Genomic DNA, 19,987 nt, shown 5'->3' on the forward strand with positions numbered 1-19,987 from the left:
CATTTTACATATTTGTTAACGAGCAATGGAAAGGCCTTCACTGAAGGCAAGCAAAGACACTCTGATCTTCAGTTGAAGCATTGGATTGTCGATAATGATGGTCTTGGTAATAGATATCTTTCACATTATCAGTTTTACGCTTATCATCCCGCTCATTTATCAATATTAACACGTAAGACTTTGGTTTATCTATATTTAGATTTATTATTAATACAATATGAATTTTTAAATAGACCGCCTTAGATAACTGAAAATATTCTTTGAACATCTCAAAGGCCCAAAAAGTGTATAACTTTAACATTTAATAGATTTATATCTCTAGTTTCTGTCTAGTGGACAGTGTACTCCTTACGATTTTTTGCAGATGCTGAAATTCTTTGCTCAAACTCTTGTATTAGTACAGCAGCAAGGCAGCAACCAAATATATTTAAACTTTTTTCTGTAATATTAAGAAACTTCATCAAACTTGAAGATAATTAGTACATACAAACATTATAACTCACATAATAAGCAAATACGAGTAACTATAAAGCGAAAGAAAAGTAAAAAGATAAGAAGAAACACGTTTAAAACGACATCAAAATGGTTGCGAAAGAGCTTTATATCTACAGACATTCAACAACAGATTCATGTTACACCAATAATTTTAGTTCAGCATAAACTTAAGGCTTATAAAACAAAGAAGTGCAGACCATCCCAAGCACGGCAGAACTAAATCAGCGGCGATGTCGCTCACTTGTTTAAACGCCCTATAACACTGATACAAACCATAACAAACTCCGACTGCAACCAACAAACCAGCCCAGTTCGCACCGAGCTTAAACATCAAGGGATCCCAAAGGAGACTCAACCCAAATTGACCAAAATATAACCCGGCTGTATTCGGGTTCTTATGAAACCCACCTTCAGCCCAAACGAGCCACCCACAAAGGCCCAATAAGGAAGCTGAGCCCAAACAAGCCATGTGCAAAGCCCATATTGGAGGTACCCAATTCGGTCTGTTGAACAACTTGTAGTTGTCACTTGTACCAAACATGTAGATGTTGGTAAGTGTTAGAATCACCGGGATTGTTAATGCTACACTCAATGATTTAAGACCGCGTTTTGCCATGGTTCTCTTCATCTTCTGCCCAGCCCCTCGAACGCTTTCGTCGTTTGCGGTTGTGGGTTCGTACCTAGTAGTCCTTTGCTTAAGGTTTTGAGTATCCATTTTTACTTGTAAAATTTGAGGTAGGAAGAAGTATAGTGTTTTGTATGAAGATGTATGAACTATGAAGAACTAGAGAAGAAGAAAGGATGACTACAAAGTTTATGTAATAAGGGAACAAACATAAAAATGACAGCAATGCTATAAAAGATTAGACAGGTAGGGGATGTTACAAATTGCCACCGTTGCAATATACAGTAGATTTGAATAAAAGTTAGGATTAGTATTATACCCGGGAATACGTAATATTTATATGATGACACTTGATCAAAGTTATTACGTCCGTATTATTCTAGGATGTGTAATGAGTAAATTGATTGAATATTTGAGTGGTCGCATACTTGAATTTTATTATAGTATTATCCGCTAAGTTAGTAAGTTCGATATATTATAGAACTACAGTACTTGCGTTGCCATGCACGTGGCTGTTCGTGATGAAAGGTCTTTACCGACACCGCTCAAGGCCCATTGCTGAAGGCCCATTGCTGATGCGACCCATTATTGTAATGAATAATGATTAATAGGGTAGTTATGATGTGAAACGAGTTCGAGTTTGAGTTACTTCGATTTTTATTTTTTATTTTTTTTTATTTTTTTATTTTTTTTGACAATTGAGGTACTTCGACTTGACTCGTTTGGTTTCGTTGAATTTTTCTGTTTTTTATTTTGTAAAATCATATTATATAAGTTATATGTTGAATTAAAAATTAGTTTCTTAAAAAAAAAAGAATTAAAAATTATTAAAACTTATTAAAATCATGATAATTTTGAAAATTGACAACAAAAGAGTGGAAATAAATTTTTCTTATTTTTCAATTTTTTGAACTAAAAACAAAAAAGGATGTCAAACAAGCATGATCAAGTCAAGATTAATCGAGTCGAGTTTTGGTTTGACCAAATTTGACCGAGTCAATCTCAAGTAACTTTCAATTTGATTCTTCTACGTAGAACTCCTTATTTAGTGTAAAATGTCTTCCTTCTCTTTAATTTTGTCTTTTGAGAAATATACATGTGGTGATATGAGTAGTACATAAATAATGTACTACCTCCGCTTCGAATTAGTTGCAACTTTGAGCTCGAGACGGATTTTAAGAAAAAATTTTCATAATGGCTGATTAATAAATTAAAGAATAATAAATTAAGGGTAGGAGAGAGAAAGTGAAGGTAATTAATCAATTAGTAACCACCACCACTAACAGCACCGAGCCCACCACCGTAGTCCAATAGCTGCCACCCCGAAACCACCCACCTCACAGCCTCAAACCACCCCATTTCAACCTGAACCACCCTGAAATCACTCCATCTTTACCCGAACCACCCTAAAACCACCCACACACACCCAAACAACCGTAAAACCGCCCTCTCCACCTGAACAACCACGAAACCACCCTCTCTCAGCCCAAACAACTTTAAAACTACCCCCCTCAACTCAAATCATCTTGGAACTGCACCTTCTCCTCCAAATCCACCCCATAACAACCACCGTCATTCACCCCCAAAACCTGCCACACTCACAATGAATCGCCCCAAAACTACCCCCACTCACCCTGAACCACATCGAAACCGCCCTCACTCTACCTAAACCACCCAAAAACAGCCTCGAGCCACCCCAAACTAGCCAACCCACCCCGCAATCCATCAAATCTAAACGATTCTTTTTTTTAAAAAAAAGAGAGAGAGGGGGGGGGGGGGGGGGAACAATGGAGAAGGAGGCGACGACGACTTTGATGATAGCGATGAGCATCGACGGTGTTGAAGATGGTGGGTAGATGCAGCGACGGTGACGGTGACGGTAAAGTTGGTGGTCTAATTATATCGTGGGAGATGAAGATGGAAGCTGAATGATTTTTTATGATTGTTGATTTAATTGGGTAACAAATTAACAATATTATGTTAAATAAGTTAGATTAGGAATTTAATGAAATCTGATTTGGGTAACTAATTGTGTTTATAAAATATTTAGTCAGGGTATTTTTGTACTTTCATTGAAAAAAACTTACTAAAAAAGAAAAAAAAAATGGAAAGTTGCAACTAATATGTAACATAGGTAGTATATTTATTAATTTTTATTGTTTAAAAAAAGTTTTTAAATCAATTTTTTTTTAAAAATATAATCCATCATTCGTATTTTATTTATATTTATTACTTGCTCCACTTTCCTTTTGCGGCTGTATTTTATTAGTTGCTCAATTTCCTTTTTCTGGAAACCTTTAACAATATTTTACTATTTTCCTCCATTAATGATCCCCTTATATCATATTTAATATTTTCATATTTTCTCTTCTCTCCACTTTTACTCACTTTTGCTTTTTTAGATTTTTTTATTCTTCAACCAACCCAACTTCCATAAAGTAATACTTACTACAATTTCTTCTAAAAGTTCATGTCTGAAGAAACGGAGCAGGTAATAAAATTTGGAAAGAGTATTATATAAGGAAATTCGAGTTTCTCACGAGCTTTATTTCGAGTCGAGCTCGAGTAGCCCGCGAGTTGTTTCATATCATAAGCACCCTTAATAATTGACGTCATATTTTATTCCTCTTATTTTCATCCATTAAGGAAAATTAAATTTTCATAAGTTCAATATATGTTCATCAGCAATTATAAAGGCTATATATGTCTAATAATGTTTAGCAGGAGAAATTTATAGTGTTCACCAAGCCTTTGTGCTGCCAAACATTCAAATAATGAACATAAGTCGTAATTGGTTGATTCAAGATCCTTTAATACAAATTAAATTCAATTAGAATAAGCTTATTGTTGATGAAGGTCAATTAATGTATGAACAATAATTAATGAAAAGTCATAATTTTTGTTGACCTCAATAAGCTAATAATCGAATTGAAGTATTTTACTAGGTGAACTGTTTTCGAAAAAGATAGATGAGAAAAAAAAAAAAAAAAGTTGGATTGAAACTTTGAAAGTAGTCATCAGAATTTAGAAATATTAATTAACCTGAATAATTAACATCTTAAAATGATTAAAAATATGGAATAGGGAATTCGTTGTAGATTACAATATTTTTAATGTTCATATTGTTTATTCTAAAGGAAATTTATTGGGAAATTCTAAACGGTGACCTCCAACTTCTGCTACGCACACATGGTGAAAATCAATTATATAAATGACCTTATTTAAGAATCTTATCCCACTTATAACCTTATTTCGTTAAATAATTAATTAAAGTCAATTATGGTTAGATTTATTTATTTATTTTTACAAAAAAGAAAATAAAAAAAATTAACTCAACCACCTAGGCAGCCACCACCACCTTCCCCACTCACTACAAAAAAATAGACATTTAGCAACAGATCAAATCCATTGCTAGATTGTACTTTTCTGTCGCTAAATATAGGTAGCGACAGATTTTTAAACGGAATTACTCCGTTGGCAAAAATGTTGTCGCTAAATGAGACTAGTGACGTTGTATTTGCTTTCCGTTGCTGAACTTAGCAACGGATTTTTCTTTCCGTCGTTGGTTTTAGCAACGGAAAAAAAAAATTCGTCGCTCATATCAGCAACGGAAAAAAAAATCCGTCTCTAAATTTATCAACAAAAAAAAAAAAATCTGACTCTAAATTTAGCAACGGAAAAAATTATTTTGCGTCTAAAAGTAGATGCTATTTGGTTCGACCTCACTCGAGTCAACTTTGCATGTAAGGCTCCTTGAGTTTCCAATCTCAAGAATTGCAATAGGTAGGAGTCGAACCCGTGACCTCAAAGTCAAATAGTGAAACTCTTACCAACTATACCAAATATTATTTGTTTACTTCTACGCACATAATTGATAGTAAGTGAAAGAAATATAAGAGTAGGAATTTAAAATCCGTCTCTAGTTTAGAAACGGATTTTCAAATCCGTTTCTAGTTTAGAGACGGATTTAAAAATCCTTTTCTAGTTTAGAGACGGATTTTAGTTTATATAATTCGTCACTAAAGTAATATTTTACATAATTCAATTCGAAAATAATTTAGAAACGAAATTAAAAATCCGTCTCTAAATTTAGCAACAAAAAAAATCCGTATCTAATTTAGAAACGGTTTTTTTTATTCCGTTTCTAAATTAATTTAGAGACGGATTTTTTTAATTTTGTTTCTATATAGAAACGGATTGAATTCCATCGTTAGAATTCTGTTTCTATATGGACATTTTTTTGTAGTGACTTACCCAGCCACCATCTCCCTTTCCGGTGACGCTACCCTAGGCTCCCCCAATTGCCAGTGACACTACCTCAGCTGCACCTGACCACCACCTAGCCAAAACCCCAAACCATGCCCACAACCCTCCTTCTCTCTCATCCTCCTCCTACGCCACCTCCATCACGCAAACACCACCTCACATTGCCCTACTTCCCGCATTAAACTACAATGGCAGCGAGCACACCGTTGTACCTTCACCAATAATTGCAACCTTCCCGCATACACCATTCCCCTGCTCCTTGCATCAAATTGCAGCCGCAGACACAATCACATCAAACCTGCTGCCACCAATCAGCAACCCTCATCATCTACCCAACACCACCAGCCGCCAATTCGTCACCGTTGCCACAAACTACACCCAACATCGCGACCTTCAAATCGTGCCGCCCCTCCTCCAACCACAACCCACGACCTTCCGCCCCTCGCTCTCCTCCGCTCAGACCCAAACCACCCTAAACACCTCCCTTCTTCTCTCTCCTTTGACAACCTAGCCCTTTGTCGTGGCTTAGGTGAGGTGGTAGGGTTAGGGTTTCGGTGAAGAAGGTGGTGGAGGTAGATGATTAGTGGTGGTTAATTTTTTAAGTTTTTTTTTTTTTTATTATTTTTTTTATTTATTTATTTTTTTAAAATAAATCTAACCATAGTTAAATTTAATTAACATTTTAATGAAATAAGGTTATAAGTGGGATAAAATTCTTTAAAAAGGTCATTTATTATAATTAATTTTCTGAAGGGTTACCATGTGTGCGTAGCAAAAGTTGTGGGTCACCTTTGAGAATTTTTCAAATTTATTTTATTATTGGTTTAAAAAGAATGATTGCCTGTGAAATTCAAGAAATAATTTGGATCGGAAATTTCTTTTTCTTTTTCTTTCTTTTTTTTATTTTTATTTTATTTGATTAATTTTTTTTTTAATTTTTTAATTTTTAATTTTTTATTGAGGCAATCATCCCAATTTGACCAAGTATATTTTTTTTTTGAAGTTTTTTGAGGCAATTGCCCAAGTATAAGTGTATAACATCCGAATTACATAGGTTACTTTAGTCATTGTAAATAAGAATGTTTAAAGTAAAATATTAGCAATGAACAGAGGCAAGCAACTGAATGAACATAGTGGGCCTAGTGGCTAGTGGCACCAGATAGAGTAGAGTAACAAAATGGTAATAAACAATGACGTCACGAGATTAAAAAATACATAACATATTTACATTCTAATGAAACTCTAATAGCTATCAAGATTCAAGAATATACTTGATTACTTGGTCAAGATATCAATAATATAACAGTCTAAATAAAAAAGAAGGTAAAATTTGCAAATATTAGCATAGCCAATATGATGACTGATGAGAATTACAAACATTCAAATAAATAAATAAATACATAAATAAAAAGAAGAGAATTACATAAGAACATAGATAAAATACTGGCATAATCTGTAGTTAATCACGATCGATGAGGAAGGTTGTTATTGCTTGTTAAAAAAGACAGAAACATTTCCTTGTTTACCAACCTTGGTATGCACATTAACATCTCCATTAGTCTTTGTACCAGATTCATTGACGTTATGTCCTGAATTCATCAAAAACGAGCCGCCACCACCACTATTATCTCCACCAATAACATCAGGGACATTATTAAAAACCATCTGTCATACCTGATAGGGGGAGTAGCACTTCTACCTATACTTGAAGTAGCTAAGGTGTTAACAACCAACAATGCTGCAGAGTATGAGGCATGTATCATTGGGCTCAAGGCTGCTTACACTTTGCTTTGCCTTTTACTTAGCTGTCAGTGGCGGAGTCAGGATTATTTAAAAATAAAATATGGTTACTCTTTTGAGTCATATCAACAACTTATATTATTATTCCACCCTGACTGAGTAAACAATAACCTTAAATACTGAATATAAGGTACATATGTCAGTGTTACCCTAGGTCTCAATTGCAAATGGAAACCGTTAGGTCCGTAACCGTCTTCAAAGGTATCCAAATTATGATTGACAAGTATGAGATTAACCTGAAATATTTTGATATTACTGTTGAACTGCCGATAATTGTTCTTAATCTCCACGTACAAGTCGCCGGCGCCATCAAATACAGGCCAGTTTTCTTGTCCGACCATCAAGGCCGTCACCATATATCGAATAGTGAGCACCTTGTCGTAGATGCTGTTGAGACGCAATTTTTGAGGTCCTAACCAAGTCACTCTCCACTCTGTACTTTGCGGTATAGGCTTATATGCAACATGATCGTGAAGGCCTGACTGATTTCTGATCTTCATTAGCATTTAGGTAATTGCCATTCAATGACCTTAGCCGTATCACCTCCATGGATTAACTACTCAAATCATCTCATGAGATATGCTCTAATCTACATACACTAGTAAATTATAATCTAATATATATATATACATATATATATATATATATATATATACGAGGAGGTTCCGCTGAAAACAGATCTTATGGTGAAAACTAAAAACAAGCAATCTTAGTCATTCATTATTAGCACAAAAGATCAGACGGTTCTAAAGCCCTAAGATCATTCCAACCTTACATATAATCAATTCAACCGTTTTAAAGGTCACTACATGCTAAAATAAGGTAACTTTATCTAAATTGACGATATTTACATAGAGTCACTATATATAAAAATAACGTAACTATATACAAAAATAGGGTAGCTATATCAATTTTTACAATATTTACATTAAGGTCACTATATACAAAATTAGGGTAACTATTTCAATTTTGACCATATTTACATAGAGGTCACTATATACAAAAATAGGGTAACTATAACAATTTCTACAACATTTACATTAATGTTACTATATACAAAAATAAAGTAACTATATCGACTGAGTTTTTGACACCATTTATATAAAGATCACTATATACAAAAAATAAAGGCCACTATATGTAAAAATAAGGTGACTGAAACAAAATTTACAACATTTCCATAATTCTAAGGTCATTATATCGAAAATAAGGTAACTATATATAAACTTCGGGTAATTATATCAATTTGACACCATTTACCCAGAGGTCAATAAATATAAAAATAAGTATTAAAAAAGTCTATGTAGGATTCAAACCTACATCCCGTGATTACACGGTGCTCTACCAATTGAGCTAATAGGCTTTCAACATGCCAAAACAGCCAATAAAAGCATACCAACATCACAAACCAACATCATACAGACTGAAGCAAAACAAGCTTGACAAGATCAACGTTTCAAGGACAGAAACAGAGGCAAATAAAAGCATACCAGGATATCATGATACGAGCAAGCCACCTGTATATGAGGAATCCCAACAAAATGTAGATATTGAACAGGCAGGCGCCAAAAATCATACAATCAGAGATAAATCTTCACAAAGGCTGAAGAAGGTTACTACACTAACTTCAGCTGACAAGGTAAGATCAGGCATGATAGAGCTCGCAATAACGCAAACTAGCATACTCGAATTCTAGAAATAAATTTCTAAAGACACTCTTCTACCATTTAACTAACATGTCCTTTACCCTGCATATTTCAAGATGAGAATAAAGTATCAACAGTTATTGAAGATCAAAGGGAAAATTGATACCCGGTGAAGTACAAATCATGCATCAAATAACTGAAAAAGGTAAGCAATTACTTGCCTAAAATTTTCAAGAGCAATTCTTAAAAAAAGACTTCAATTCCCCAATAAAAGAATATACCATCAGAGACTAGAGGATATGTATCCTCTACGAGTTTCTGATCCAAACAAATCTATTCATTTCCTGTCCATATTCTTTTTTCCATTTGATTCTTACACATATATATTCACATGTTCAAACACCATTTAAACCACAATTGCAAGAACAACCATCAATCCTCTTGGTTACAGAAAGAAACAAACAAGCTTATCAAACATCCTATAATTCATCAAATATTATCTTCCTACTATCTGATAAAGAAAAACAGATTTTCAAAACTAATTTATATTACTAATCCTTCACATTTTACACTGCAGATGTCCAAGATGAATGCGATAATAACTCCTGTAATCAACAACAAAAGCACCAGGAGCCTATAAAGATGGTAAAACAAGAGCCACTCACAGAAGATGAGTTGTTCTTGAAGCAAAAACTCATAAAAAGCTTATCAAATTCTTGAATATTCCTCAATGATTCCAGCAAAATGCAAATATCATAGCAAATCAACGCAAAAATCACAAACAAAAACAAAATCCAAACCCTAATTAACAGATCTACCAAACAAAAAAAAGGAAAAAATTAATTATAGCTGAGCAGCCTTGTAGGCTTTGAGAATACTCTCAGCGGCTTCTTTCCTCTCTGCACCAGTCTTAAACTCAGCCGCAAATACCTATGATAATCTCCCATCATCTTCAAATAAAAGACCTTAGAATCACCACTACTAGCAGGAGGAATAAGCTTAGTATCCAGAAGCTTCAAAATACCGTCACAAATATCAGAAAGCTATTCTCAATGCGAGATTTGTAGTCATGAATCAACAATCACAACTCAATTAATTTTTACAAATTGAAAAACAAAAATCAAAATCAATATATGAAAAATTCCAGCAATAACATAATTATTTGAGAATCAACAACCATAAGCTTACCACCACTCGTTTTCAATTACAATTTCCCAATTCTCAATTTCCCTCTTCGCCGCGTCGTCATTGCTTTCATACAAACCAGATTTGACCAAAAACTGAAATTCCAATACGAGCGATCAACAACAATCAATTACCAAGAACAATTTCAATTTACATTTCTGAATGTAGTATCCGCAAATAATCACAATTTCAATTTACAAGAAATGACAACAACATTCTGACCTATTCTCACTTCATCAAGTAATTCAGGAACATTAGGTTTTCGCCATTGAACAAAAATCACAAATGAAAACGAACAAAAACCAAGCAAAATTAAACAGGAAATCGAACAAAATCGAACAAGAAATCGCAAAATCAAACAAATCGAACAAAATTGATGAAAAAAGTCGAAAAAATTGATGAGCAAAAGTCACAAAATCGCACTGGAAATCAAACAAAATTGATGAACAAAACACGCAAATCGCACAAGAAATCGAACAAAATCGCAGGTTAATTTTTTTGATAAAATTGCCAAATAAAATTGAAAATTAAAAATCTGAAAATCGCATAAATCAAATCACAAAAATCGCAAAAATTAAAATCGGAAAAATCAAATTGAAAAATCGCAAAATCTAGTTGAACATCATGCGTTTTTCATGAAAATTTGAACAAATTCGGAAAAAAATCGTATCTGATTTGAGCAATTTAGGTTGTTTATGCGAAATTTGAACAAAAATTCTTCAATTTCCAGCAATTTGTGTTCAATTTTGGGATTTGAGGAGAGAGAAAGACAAGAGGTTTGCAAATTTGAGAAGAGAGAAAATTTTGGACGGTGGGTTAAGGTGTTTGAGGGAGGATATGTGTTTTAATCTCAGCCGTGAGATTTGATGGGTTAAAATCTACGGTCTTGATTGTCCGTTTTCATGTTTTCAGTTATAGACTTGTTTTCACATGATTCACACTCGGGGAGGTTCCGCTGAAAACAGGGCTTATGGTGAAAACTAAAAACAGAAAATCTCAACTGTCCATTATTACTAACAAGATCTAACGGTTTAAAAAAAATAACGTAGAGTCACTATATATAAAAATAACATAATTATATACAAAAATAGGGTAACTATATCAATTTTTACAACATTTACATTAAAGTCACTATATACAAAAATAGGATAACTATATCAATTTTGATCATATTCTCATAGAAATCACTATGTACAAAAGTAAGGTAACTATATGACCACATTTACATAAGGTCACTATATATAAAGATAAGAAAACTATATTAATTATAGCTGGCAATGTTGCTGAAAATCCATGAAACAGAGGCATCATCCTGCATATTCATACCGCAATTGGTCATCAATAGTTTCACACACCAAAACACTATGACTTGATAGATTAATTAAGAAAGCCAAAACATTAATGAATTTCTTCCCATGCTTGATACTACTCCCTCCGTAAACCAATACCCACAAACAAACATATTTACCCCAGATTATACATCTATCTTTGGGTTCCGAATAACTAATTGTTAATAAAAAAAAAATGCATAATCATCAAAAAAGCACTTTTTCAAATTGATGTGATTATACATGTATACTATAAGTAAATAGTATGATGATGATAAACTAATTGAATAGGCAGTGATTAAAAGAGAGATCTCATTGACATGTCGCTTGCCGGGAGCCCAAGCTGGTTGAGAATCAACAATGCCATTGACCAATCCTCCATCTCTCTCTTTAATCCCAAATGCACTACTGGCATTACTGCTACCTTTCTCCCCAGCTTACCCACTACTTTCAGGCTTGCAGGAGCTTCCCCTTCCACCTCTCTCCATGCCACACCACCACCACAATCGACACCAGCGAAACCCCCAAACCTAGACCACCACAACCATCAACACCACCAAAACCCCCAAACCTAGACCTCCACCACCACCAAAACCCCCAAACCCAGACCACTAACACCATCGAAACCCTAAACCCAGACCACCACCACCACAGACACCACCGAAACCCCCAAACCTAGACCACCACCACCATCGACACCCACCAAAAATATCAAATCCACCCACAAACCAAGCGAAACTACCCACAAACCCACCATAACCACTAACAAACTCACCAAAAATCACCGAAATCACCCACAAACCCACGAAAATCACATCCATGAAACCCACGAAAACAACCATGGATGTTGCTTCCCTTCTTGCCACAAAACCACCATAGCCACGGTGATGTTGCTGGTAGTGTTTGTCGGAGTCTGAAAGTGAACAAATTTGAAAGACCACTCAGATTCAAACAAGATGGTGGAGAGAGAAAGTGAGCAAATCTGAAACAGGAGAGAGAAAGAGTGAGATTTGTAGTATATAAAATCATGATCAATTAATAAAATCAGTTGAGCGAGATATTAGCCGTCAGATTATAATATGATGTCAAGATCATCTGTTTTTAGTTTTTCATTGTATGACTATAAATATATATATATGTTTCTATATATATATATATATACATATATATATATATGTATATATATATATATATATACATATATATATATATGTATATATATATATACATACTGCCAATCAGGAATGCGCCACCAATCGGAATGCGCCACGTGGGCCAATCAGGTCCTGCCAAGTGTCCCCTAGTTGGAACTGTCAGGGCTTGCCACGTGGCACGCGCTTATTCGTCCACCTTGGACCTATTATGTCATGACATGTGGCATACTCCATGCCTAATGGAGAAACCGGCCACCCAGGCCCAACTTCCGAGGGAAGCCCAATCGGCCCTAGGTTAACCTAAACCTAGGATGGGCACGTTTCCCAAGGTTATAAATACCTCCCTTAATCCTCATTAAGGGGGGAGAACGGAAAAAACACATTAATTACACACAGTAATAACCGGCTGATCTCGCTAACAAAGCAGATTACCTACATTAAACACTCTCACCTAGAGAGACCCAACCACTTTAATTTCCGCATTAATTACTCCTTAATCAAGTACTAACTTGACCGTTGGAGGCGGAGCTCCCAGGAGTCTCCGTTATTTTGCAGGTACAGGCGTCCGGTTCCAGTCTCGGAATTGTAACTCTCCCGCAGGACATCGGAAAACCCCGAAACATTTGGCGCTGTCTGTGGGGAGAGTACTTCTGAGATGGCATCCAAGTCTGTACCGACTCCTGAAGAGAGGCGTCCCCTAGCAACCCTCAGGTTCAGTCGGACCATGATACCGAGAGTGAATTTGAAGTTGAAACTCATACAGCTTCAGACGAAACCCTAAGGGCCCGACGTACCCGTCATACCGAAAGGAGGGAACGGGAACCTCTTCAAACTGGAAGTGAGCCAGCAGGCGCACCGCCTGTTCGGCAACAGCCGACTGATGGGTCTGCTCCCATCACAAGGGACGAACTCATGACCTTCATGAGGAACTTCAAGGGAGAGATTCAAGAGTTGATCAACAAGAAGCCGCCTGCTCCAGTCAAGGAGCAGTCGGCTAAGAAACCCTCCACTTCACTGAAGAGGAAGCCAGTTCAAGGGCGAGAGGCGACTCCTCATCCTAAATCTAGGAAGCGGGAGCCACCTGCCCTTGATTTCACCAAATTTCGTTTTCCTACAGGAAATAGGAAACCTGTTCGTCATATTCAGGCGGACGGGTCGAAGCAAACATTCACAGACGCTCGGCTACTGCTAGAGCAGAAGAAGAGTGACCGATTGTCAGAGTCGGCCTCTACTTCAAACTTTCAAGATAGTCTGCAAAATGCCTCGATGAGGCATACTCAGTCGTATCATGAGAGTCAGTCAGGCGGTACCTCCTGTCAGTCCGGCTTTCATAGCGACCAGGCGGTACCAAACTTACCATTTGTGCCGCAACAACAGTATTTTTTGCAGCCACCTCTGTTTGGTGGACTTGCAGCAAAAAACGTCCAACCTATGGACTGGCAGCTACGGTTGCTTAGACTTGGTGAACAGCCGTCGGCCTTCTCCAAGGAAATTACTGAAGCCGCTCAGCCGGCCAAAGTGAAAAATGTACTAGTAGGCGCCTATGACGGCACTACTAACCCAGAAGACCATCTGATGGCATTCACCAACCTGATGTACCTTCAAGGGTTGGATGATCCCACTTGGTGCAAGTGTTTCCCAGCGACTCTCAAAGGAATCACACAACAATGGTTCGGCAACCTGCCGACTGGTTGTGTAAATAGCTTCAGGACGCTTGCTTACTTATTCACCTCCAACTTCGACATGAACATCCCTGCGAAGAAAACGACCCTTGATTTAGGAACAATTCAGCAGAGCGAGAAGGAGGGGCTTCGTTCTTACATCAGGCGGTTTAACCTGATGAGAATACAGATTCAAGGGTTACCGGATGAGGTAGCCTATACTGACTTTTTCAGAGGTCTCAAAGACGGGTCTACCTTCAAATTTGATTTGGTTCAAAAAAGGGTGGCGACTCTTCAAGAGGCCTTGATTGAAGCAGAAGCCTATATACAGGCGACTTATCTTTGCACGGTAAAACAGTCGGACGGGAAAAGGTTCGACAAAAGAGAAGGACGACAGAAACAGTCGTCAAACAAAGATGAGAAGAGAAAAGAGGTCTGGGCGGCTGATTCCTCTAAACAGCCGGCCCAGAAAAAGAAAAAAGAATTCAAACCATACTCCCCAAAGTATGCGTTTAACAAGGATAACCAGTTTATCCTAAAAGAAATCAAGGGACGGATCTCAATTGAGAAGCCGGTCCCCATGAAGGGTTCTGCAAACAACCGGAACCAAGATAAATTATGTGCTTATCATGATGATGTTGGTCATCACACCAATGACTGCATCAGTCTCATGCGGTATCTGGACCGCCTGGCTGAGCAAGGGGATCTTGGCACTTATGTCAAGAAATCTACGAGGAACACTTCCTCAAAAAAGCAGTCGGCCAAAAAGAATCAACAGACCGACAGCTCCGATACAGATGATGCAGTCGTCTACACCATTGCAGGCGGCTTCTCAGGAGGCGGCCCCACTATCAGGGGCAACAAAGACAATATCAGGCGGTTAGATGTAAATTCCGTTCACCAAGAACGACCGTCCAAATATTCATTTCCTGAGATTGTCATCACTGAAGAAGATCTAGGAGGGGTAAGAGGGCCGCATGACGACCCTATCGTTATTGAATGTAAAGTGGCCAACCAGAGAGTTGGCCGAATCCTCATAGATACCGAAAGCTCCTCAGATCTCATCAGTAGCAAATGTCTGTCGAAACTAAAATATCAGACTGATTGCATACATCCGGCCTCCCACCCTTTAGTAGGGTTTGGAGGAGGAGTCGTCCACCCACTGGGACGAGTGGATTTACCCATCCGCCTGGGCGAAAAAGGGGAAGGACGACACATGGTAGTCCGGTTCCTGGTAGTAGAAGAACTCTCGGCCTACAACATGATTCTGGGTCGACCAACCCTGAATAATTCCAAGGCTGTTATAATCCCATCTCTTATGTTGCTCAAGTTTGAGAGGGATAATGGAACAGTCGGCTCCCTAAGGGGAGATCAGAGGATGGCCCGAGAGTGCTATCTCTCGGATATCAAGCCCACTGTTATGGCCACTGGGTCAAGCGGTGAAAAAACAGACCTTGACAATGTCAAGGACAGTGCGCCTGTTCAAGAAGCAGGCGACAAGAAGAGAAAGGCATCCCAAACAGGGGCCGCAAGAAAAGAAAGAAAATAGCAATCAGTGGCAGAGGAGCGGTCGGATGAGCTCCGCCCTCAGCCGGCTGGTGAGCATGCGGACCTGATCTTAGACGACTCACGTCCTGACCGAACAGTCAAAGTTGGGACGACTGCTCTGAGAAACCTTGGTGACGACTTTCACAAACTACTGAAAGAATACAAGGACATCTTTGCATTCGAAGTCCATGAAATGCCAGGCATTAGTCCTGATCTGGCGGTACATAAACTGGCCGTGGATCCGAAAAAGAAGCCGGTACGGCAAAAGAAGCGGAACCATGGCGAAGAAAGAAGTCAGGCGGCAGTCGCCGAAGTTAAAAAATTACTTGATGCAGGGTTCATTCGGCAATGTTACTTCCCAGACTGGGTTGCAAATGTGGTGCTTGTTAAAAAGCCGAATGGCACCTGGCGAATGTGTGTAGACTACACAGACTTAAACAAGGTGTGCCCCAAAGACAGTTACCCTCTGCCTAAAATTGATAATCTAGTCGACTCAACAGCCGGCCATGCTTTGATGAGCTTTATGGACGCCTACTCTGGTTTCCATCAAATTCCTTTATGGAAGAAAGATCAGGAGAAGACGACCTTCTTCACTGATCAGGGGTTACATTGTTACACGGTCATGTCGTTTGGTCTTAAGAATGCCCCGGCTACCTTCCAGCGAATGATAAACACTGTGTTCTTTGATCAGATTGGGAGAAACGTCGAGGCATACATTGATGATATGATTGTCAAGACTAAACTTCAGAAAGATCATCTGTCGGACCTCCGAGAAACTTTCGCCACACTCAGGCGGCACCATGTCATGCTCAATCCCAAGAAATGTGTATTTGGAGTTGAGTCTGGGAAATTTCTCGGATTCCTTATCAATCAAAGAGGAATAGAGGCGAACCCTGAGAAGGTGCAGGCGGTCATTGACATGCAGTCGCCTCGTACCATCCGAGAGGTTCAGAAGTTAACAGGTGATCTGGCGGCCTTGGGAAGATTTCTAAGCCGATCAGGCGACAAATGCCTATACTTTTTCCAGGCAATTAAGAAAAAGTCAAGGTTTGAATGGGGGCCGGATGCTGAGGCCGCCTTCCAGAAATTGAAAGTTCACTTGCATTCCTTGCCGAGGCTGGTCAGCCCTTTGCCCAAAGAAGTACTCTACATGTACCTGGCCGTCTCTGATCATGCGTTAAGCGCTGTTCTCTTTGCTGAAAGAGACGGCTGTCAGCTCCCGGTCTACTTTGTTAGTCACGTACTGAAAAATGCCGAGTTGAGGTATCCCCTAGTGGATAAATTTGGTCTTGCACTCTTCATGGCTGTTAAAAAATTGAAGCCCTACTTTTTGGCACATGCAGTCGTCGTGTATACAGACCAACCTATCAAGCGGCCCCTTACCATCATGGAGTCGTCAGGCTGAATGATCAAATGGGCCATAGAAATTCAGAGCCTCGAAGTTACTTTCGAGCCTAGAAAAGCAGTGAAGGGGCAAGCCTTTGCTGACTTTATTGTAGAGATGACTCGTCCTCCTGACTCTCAAGTTCCAGACCAAGTATGGAAGGTATATGTGGACGGAAGCTCTACTTTAAATGGTTGTGGAGCAGGCGTCATATGTCAGTCGCCAGAGGGCGACAGGTACGAGTATGCTCTACGCTTCAGTTTTCAGGCTTCAAACAATGAGGCAGAATATGAAGCTTTACTAGCCGGGATCCGCATGTGCAAGGCGGCAGGGGCAAGAAGAATAGACGCCTGTTCTGATTCACAATTGATAGTGAGTCAGTACAATGGCGAATACGAAGCAACCCATCCGGCCATGATCAAGTATTTACAGGTGGTCCGACAAGCAGTCGACTCCCTTGAGGATTTCCATCTAATCCAAGTGCCGAGATCAGAAAACAACCAGGCGGATGCACTTTCAAAATTAGCATCATCCGCCTCCTCTGATACTCCTCGAACTGTTTTTTGGGAAGTAATGGAGAAGAGAAGCATCGAGGAAAACCCTATTGGAATCCTAGACAGAAGCTCAACCTGGATGGATTCAATCAGGGCATATCTGACAAACGGTACACTGCCGGATGATCCTCAACAGGCGGCAGCATTGAAAAAACGAGCCACCTGTTTTGAAATGATAAAAGGAGAACTTCACAAAAGGGGGTACCTTCAACCCTTCTTAAAGTGTGTTACTCCAGAAAAGGGACGAGAGATACTAGACGATCTTCACTCTGGTTACTGTGCTTCTCATATAGGCGGTAGGACGCTTGCTCAAAGGGCAAGGCGGCAGGGCTACTTTTGGCCTACTTTGGAAGCAGATGCAATGGAGATGGTGAAAAAATGTGACAAGTGCCAAAGGTTTGGCAAACTAATTCACCGTCCGGCTACTGACCTCACTACCATTCACAGCCCACTACCGTTTGCTAAGTGGGGCATGGACATTCTGGGTCCATATACGCCTGCTACATGCGGAAGGAGGTACATACTTGTTGCCGTTGACTACTTCACTAAATGGGTAGAGGCGGAGGCTGTAAAGGGAATCAAGACGAAAGATGTAATTTCATTCATTTGGAAAAATGTCATCACTCGGTTCGGGGTTCCCATGTCCATGGTTTTTGATAATGGTCCCCAATTTGAGACGCCTGTTCTCAAAAGCTGGTTGGGTGACCAAGGAATTGCAAACTACTTTGCATCTGTCGGCCGTCCACAAGAAAACGGTCAGGTAGAAGCCTTTAATAAAATCATCTCAGACGGTCTCAAGAAAAAGATTGAACGAGCAGGCGGCCTATGGACGGATTAACTACCACATGTTCTCTGGGCCATTAGGACGACTGAAAAAGGGGCGACTGGAGAAACTCCATTCCTCCTAACCTACGATGCGGAAGTTGTTCTTCCAATAGAACACTACGAGCCGACTCTTCGAGTAATGCTATATGACGAAGAGGCAAACTGGGAAGCCATGCGCCTTGCATTAGACTCACTTCCTGAAAAGAGGGGCAATGCTGTCTTGCGCCATGAAATCTATCGCCTGAGAATGACTAGATCATACAACAAAAAAGTACACAGGCGTCCACTCAAAGTAGGGGACTTTGTACTTAGAAAAATGGAAGCAGTTGGTAGGGCTAATGAGTCTGGCAAACTAACTCCCAACTGGGAAGGACCCTACCGAATCTATGAGGAAGTCAGGGACGGTACCTACCGTCTGGAAACACCAGACGGAAAACCGTTGCCTCGAACTTGGAATGTAGATAATCTTAAGAAATATTTCTTTTGAATGATGTAAATAGTCAAGAGCTACTTAATAAAAGTTCGCACTTACTATTCAATTTTGTACTAAGAGGGGCACGCTTACTAACAAATAGTCGGCTACTCTCCATTGAGTATTTTACTCTATTTTCAGAGGGGCATGCCGTCTGTACCTTTACAGTCGGCTACTCTCCATTGAGTATTTTTACTCTCTTCAGAGGGGCATGTCGTCTGTACCTTTACAGTCGGCTACTCTCCATTGAGTTTCACTCTATCTTCAGAGGGGCATGCCGTCTGTACCTTTACAATCGGCTACTCTCCATTGAGTATTTTACTCACAATAGGGGCATGTCGTCTGGACATATAGTCGGCTAATCTCCATAAGAAGATGGCCGACTGGTTCCAAACACATAGCCACCCCCCTAATACTTAGCTAAAAAGATTAGGGCCTGGCCGACCCTGTGCCTAACAGGCGGCTACCCTCCTTTTACTTAGCACCTACGTTCACCAAGAACTTACCAAGGCCACAGGCCGAATGATCAGACCAGGCGCCAAGCCAACTGATCAAATCTACAAATCTAATACGACCTGTCCCAACATCATAGCAGGCGTCCGGCGGCATCCCTCCGGATGAAATTCGTCGCAGAGAGCAGCTCCCTTTTGGGTGGAACATTGCTCTATAAACTAATTACACGGCACCTATACGAATGCCCCCAAGGGCAACCACGTAGCCGTTTTTGAGACAAGGATAACTCTATCACTAACCAAACCAGTGGTAGCAGTTGACATCTGAGTCAGATGACCGCCTGTATTACTTGGGATAAATGCAGGGGGTACCTCTTGAGTTAATAGCCAACAAACATTGGCGAATCAAGGGGTCTAGCCGGCCTCCGCCGCCTGGTACCTCTACTACTCAATCTAGAGTGTGACGGAGACTAAGTAACTCCTATGTTAACTTATAGTCACTCCCTCAAACTTAGTATGGAGCCTAAAAGGTATGAGTCGTCCGCCTGTTTTTAGCAAACAGGGGCTCTCAACCACTACTCCTGCTAGGTTA

The 19,987-nt window shown here is 39.2% G+C and overlaps 1 protein-coding gene across 1 annotated transcript; it reads right to left on the reverse strand.

Annotated features, from left to right (window-relative positions):
* Positions 1–424: 424 nt before the first annotated feature.
* On the reverse strand, positions 425–1,912 carry LOC110739192 (translocator protein homolog). Its single transcript, XM_021919651.1, has one exon. It carries the CDS (start codon positions 1,208–1,210, stop codon positions 647–649), a length of 564 nt encoding a protein of 187 aa, XP_021775343.1. The 5' UTR covers positions 1,211–1,912; the 3' UTR covers positions 425–646.
* Between the last annotated feature and the right edge of the window lie 18,075 nt (positions 1,913–19,987).

The sequence above is a fragment of the Chenopodium quinoa genome, unplaced genomic scaffold (assembly GCF_001683475.1).
Source record: "Chenopodium quinoa cultivar QQ74 unplaced genomic scaffold, ASM168347v1, whole genome shotgun sequence".
Lineage (NCBI taxonomy): Eukaryota > Viridiplantae > Streptophyta > Magnoliopsida > Caryophyllales > Amaranthaceae > Chenopodium > Chenopodium quinoa.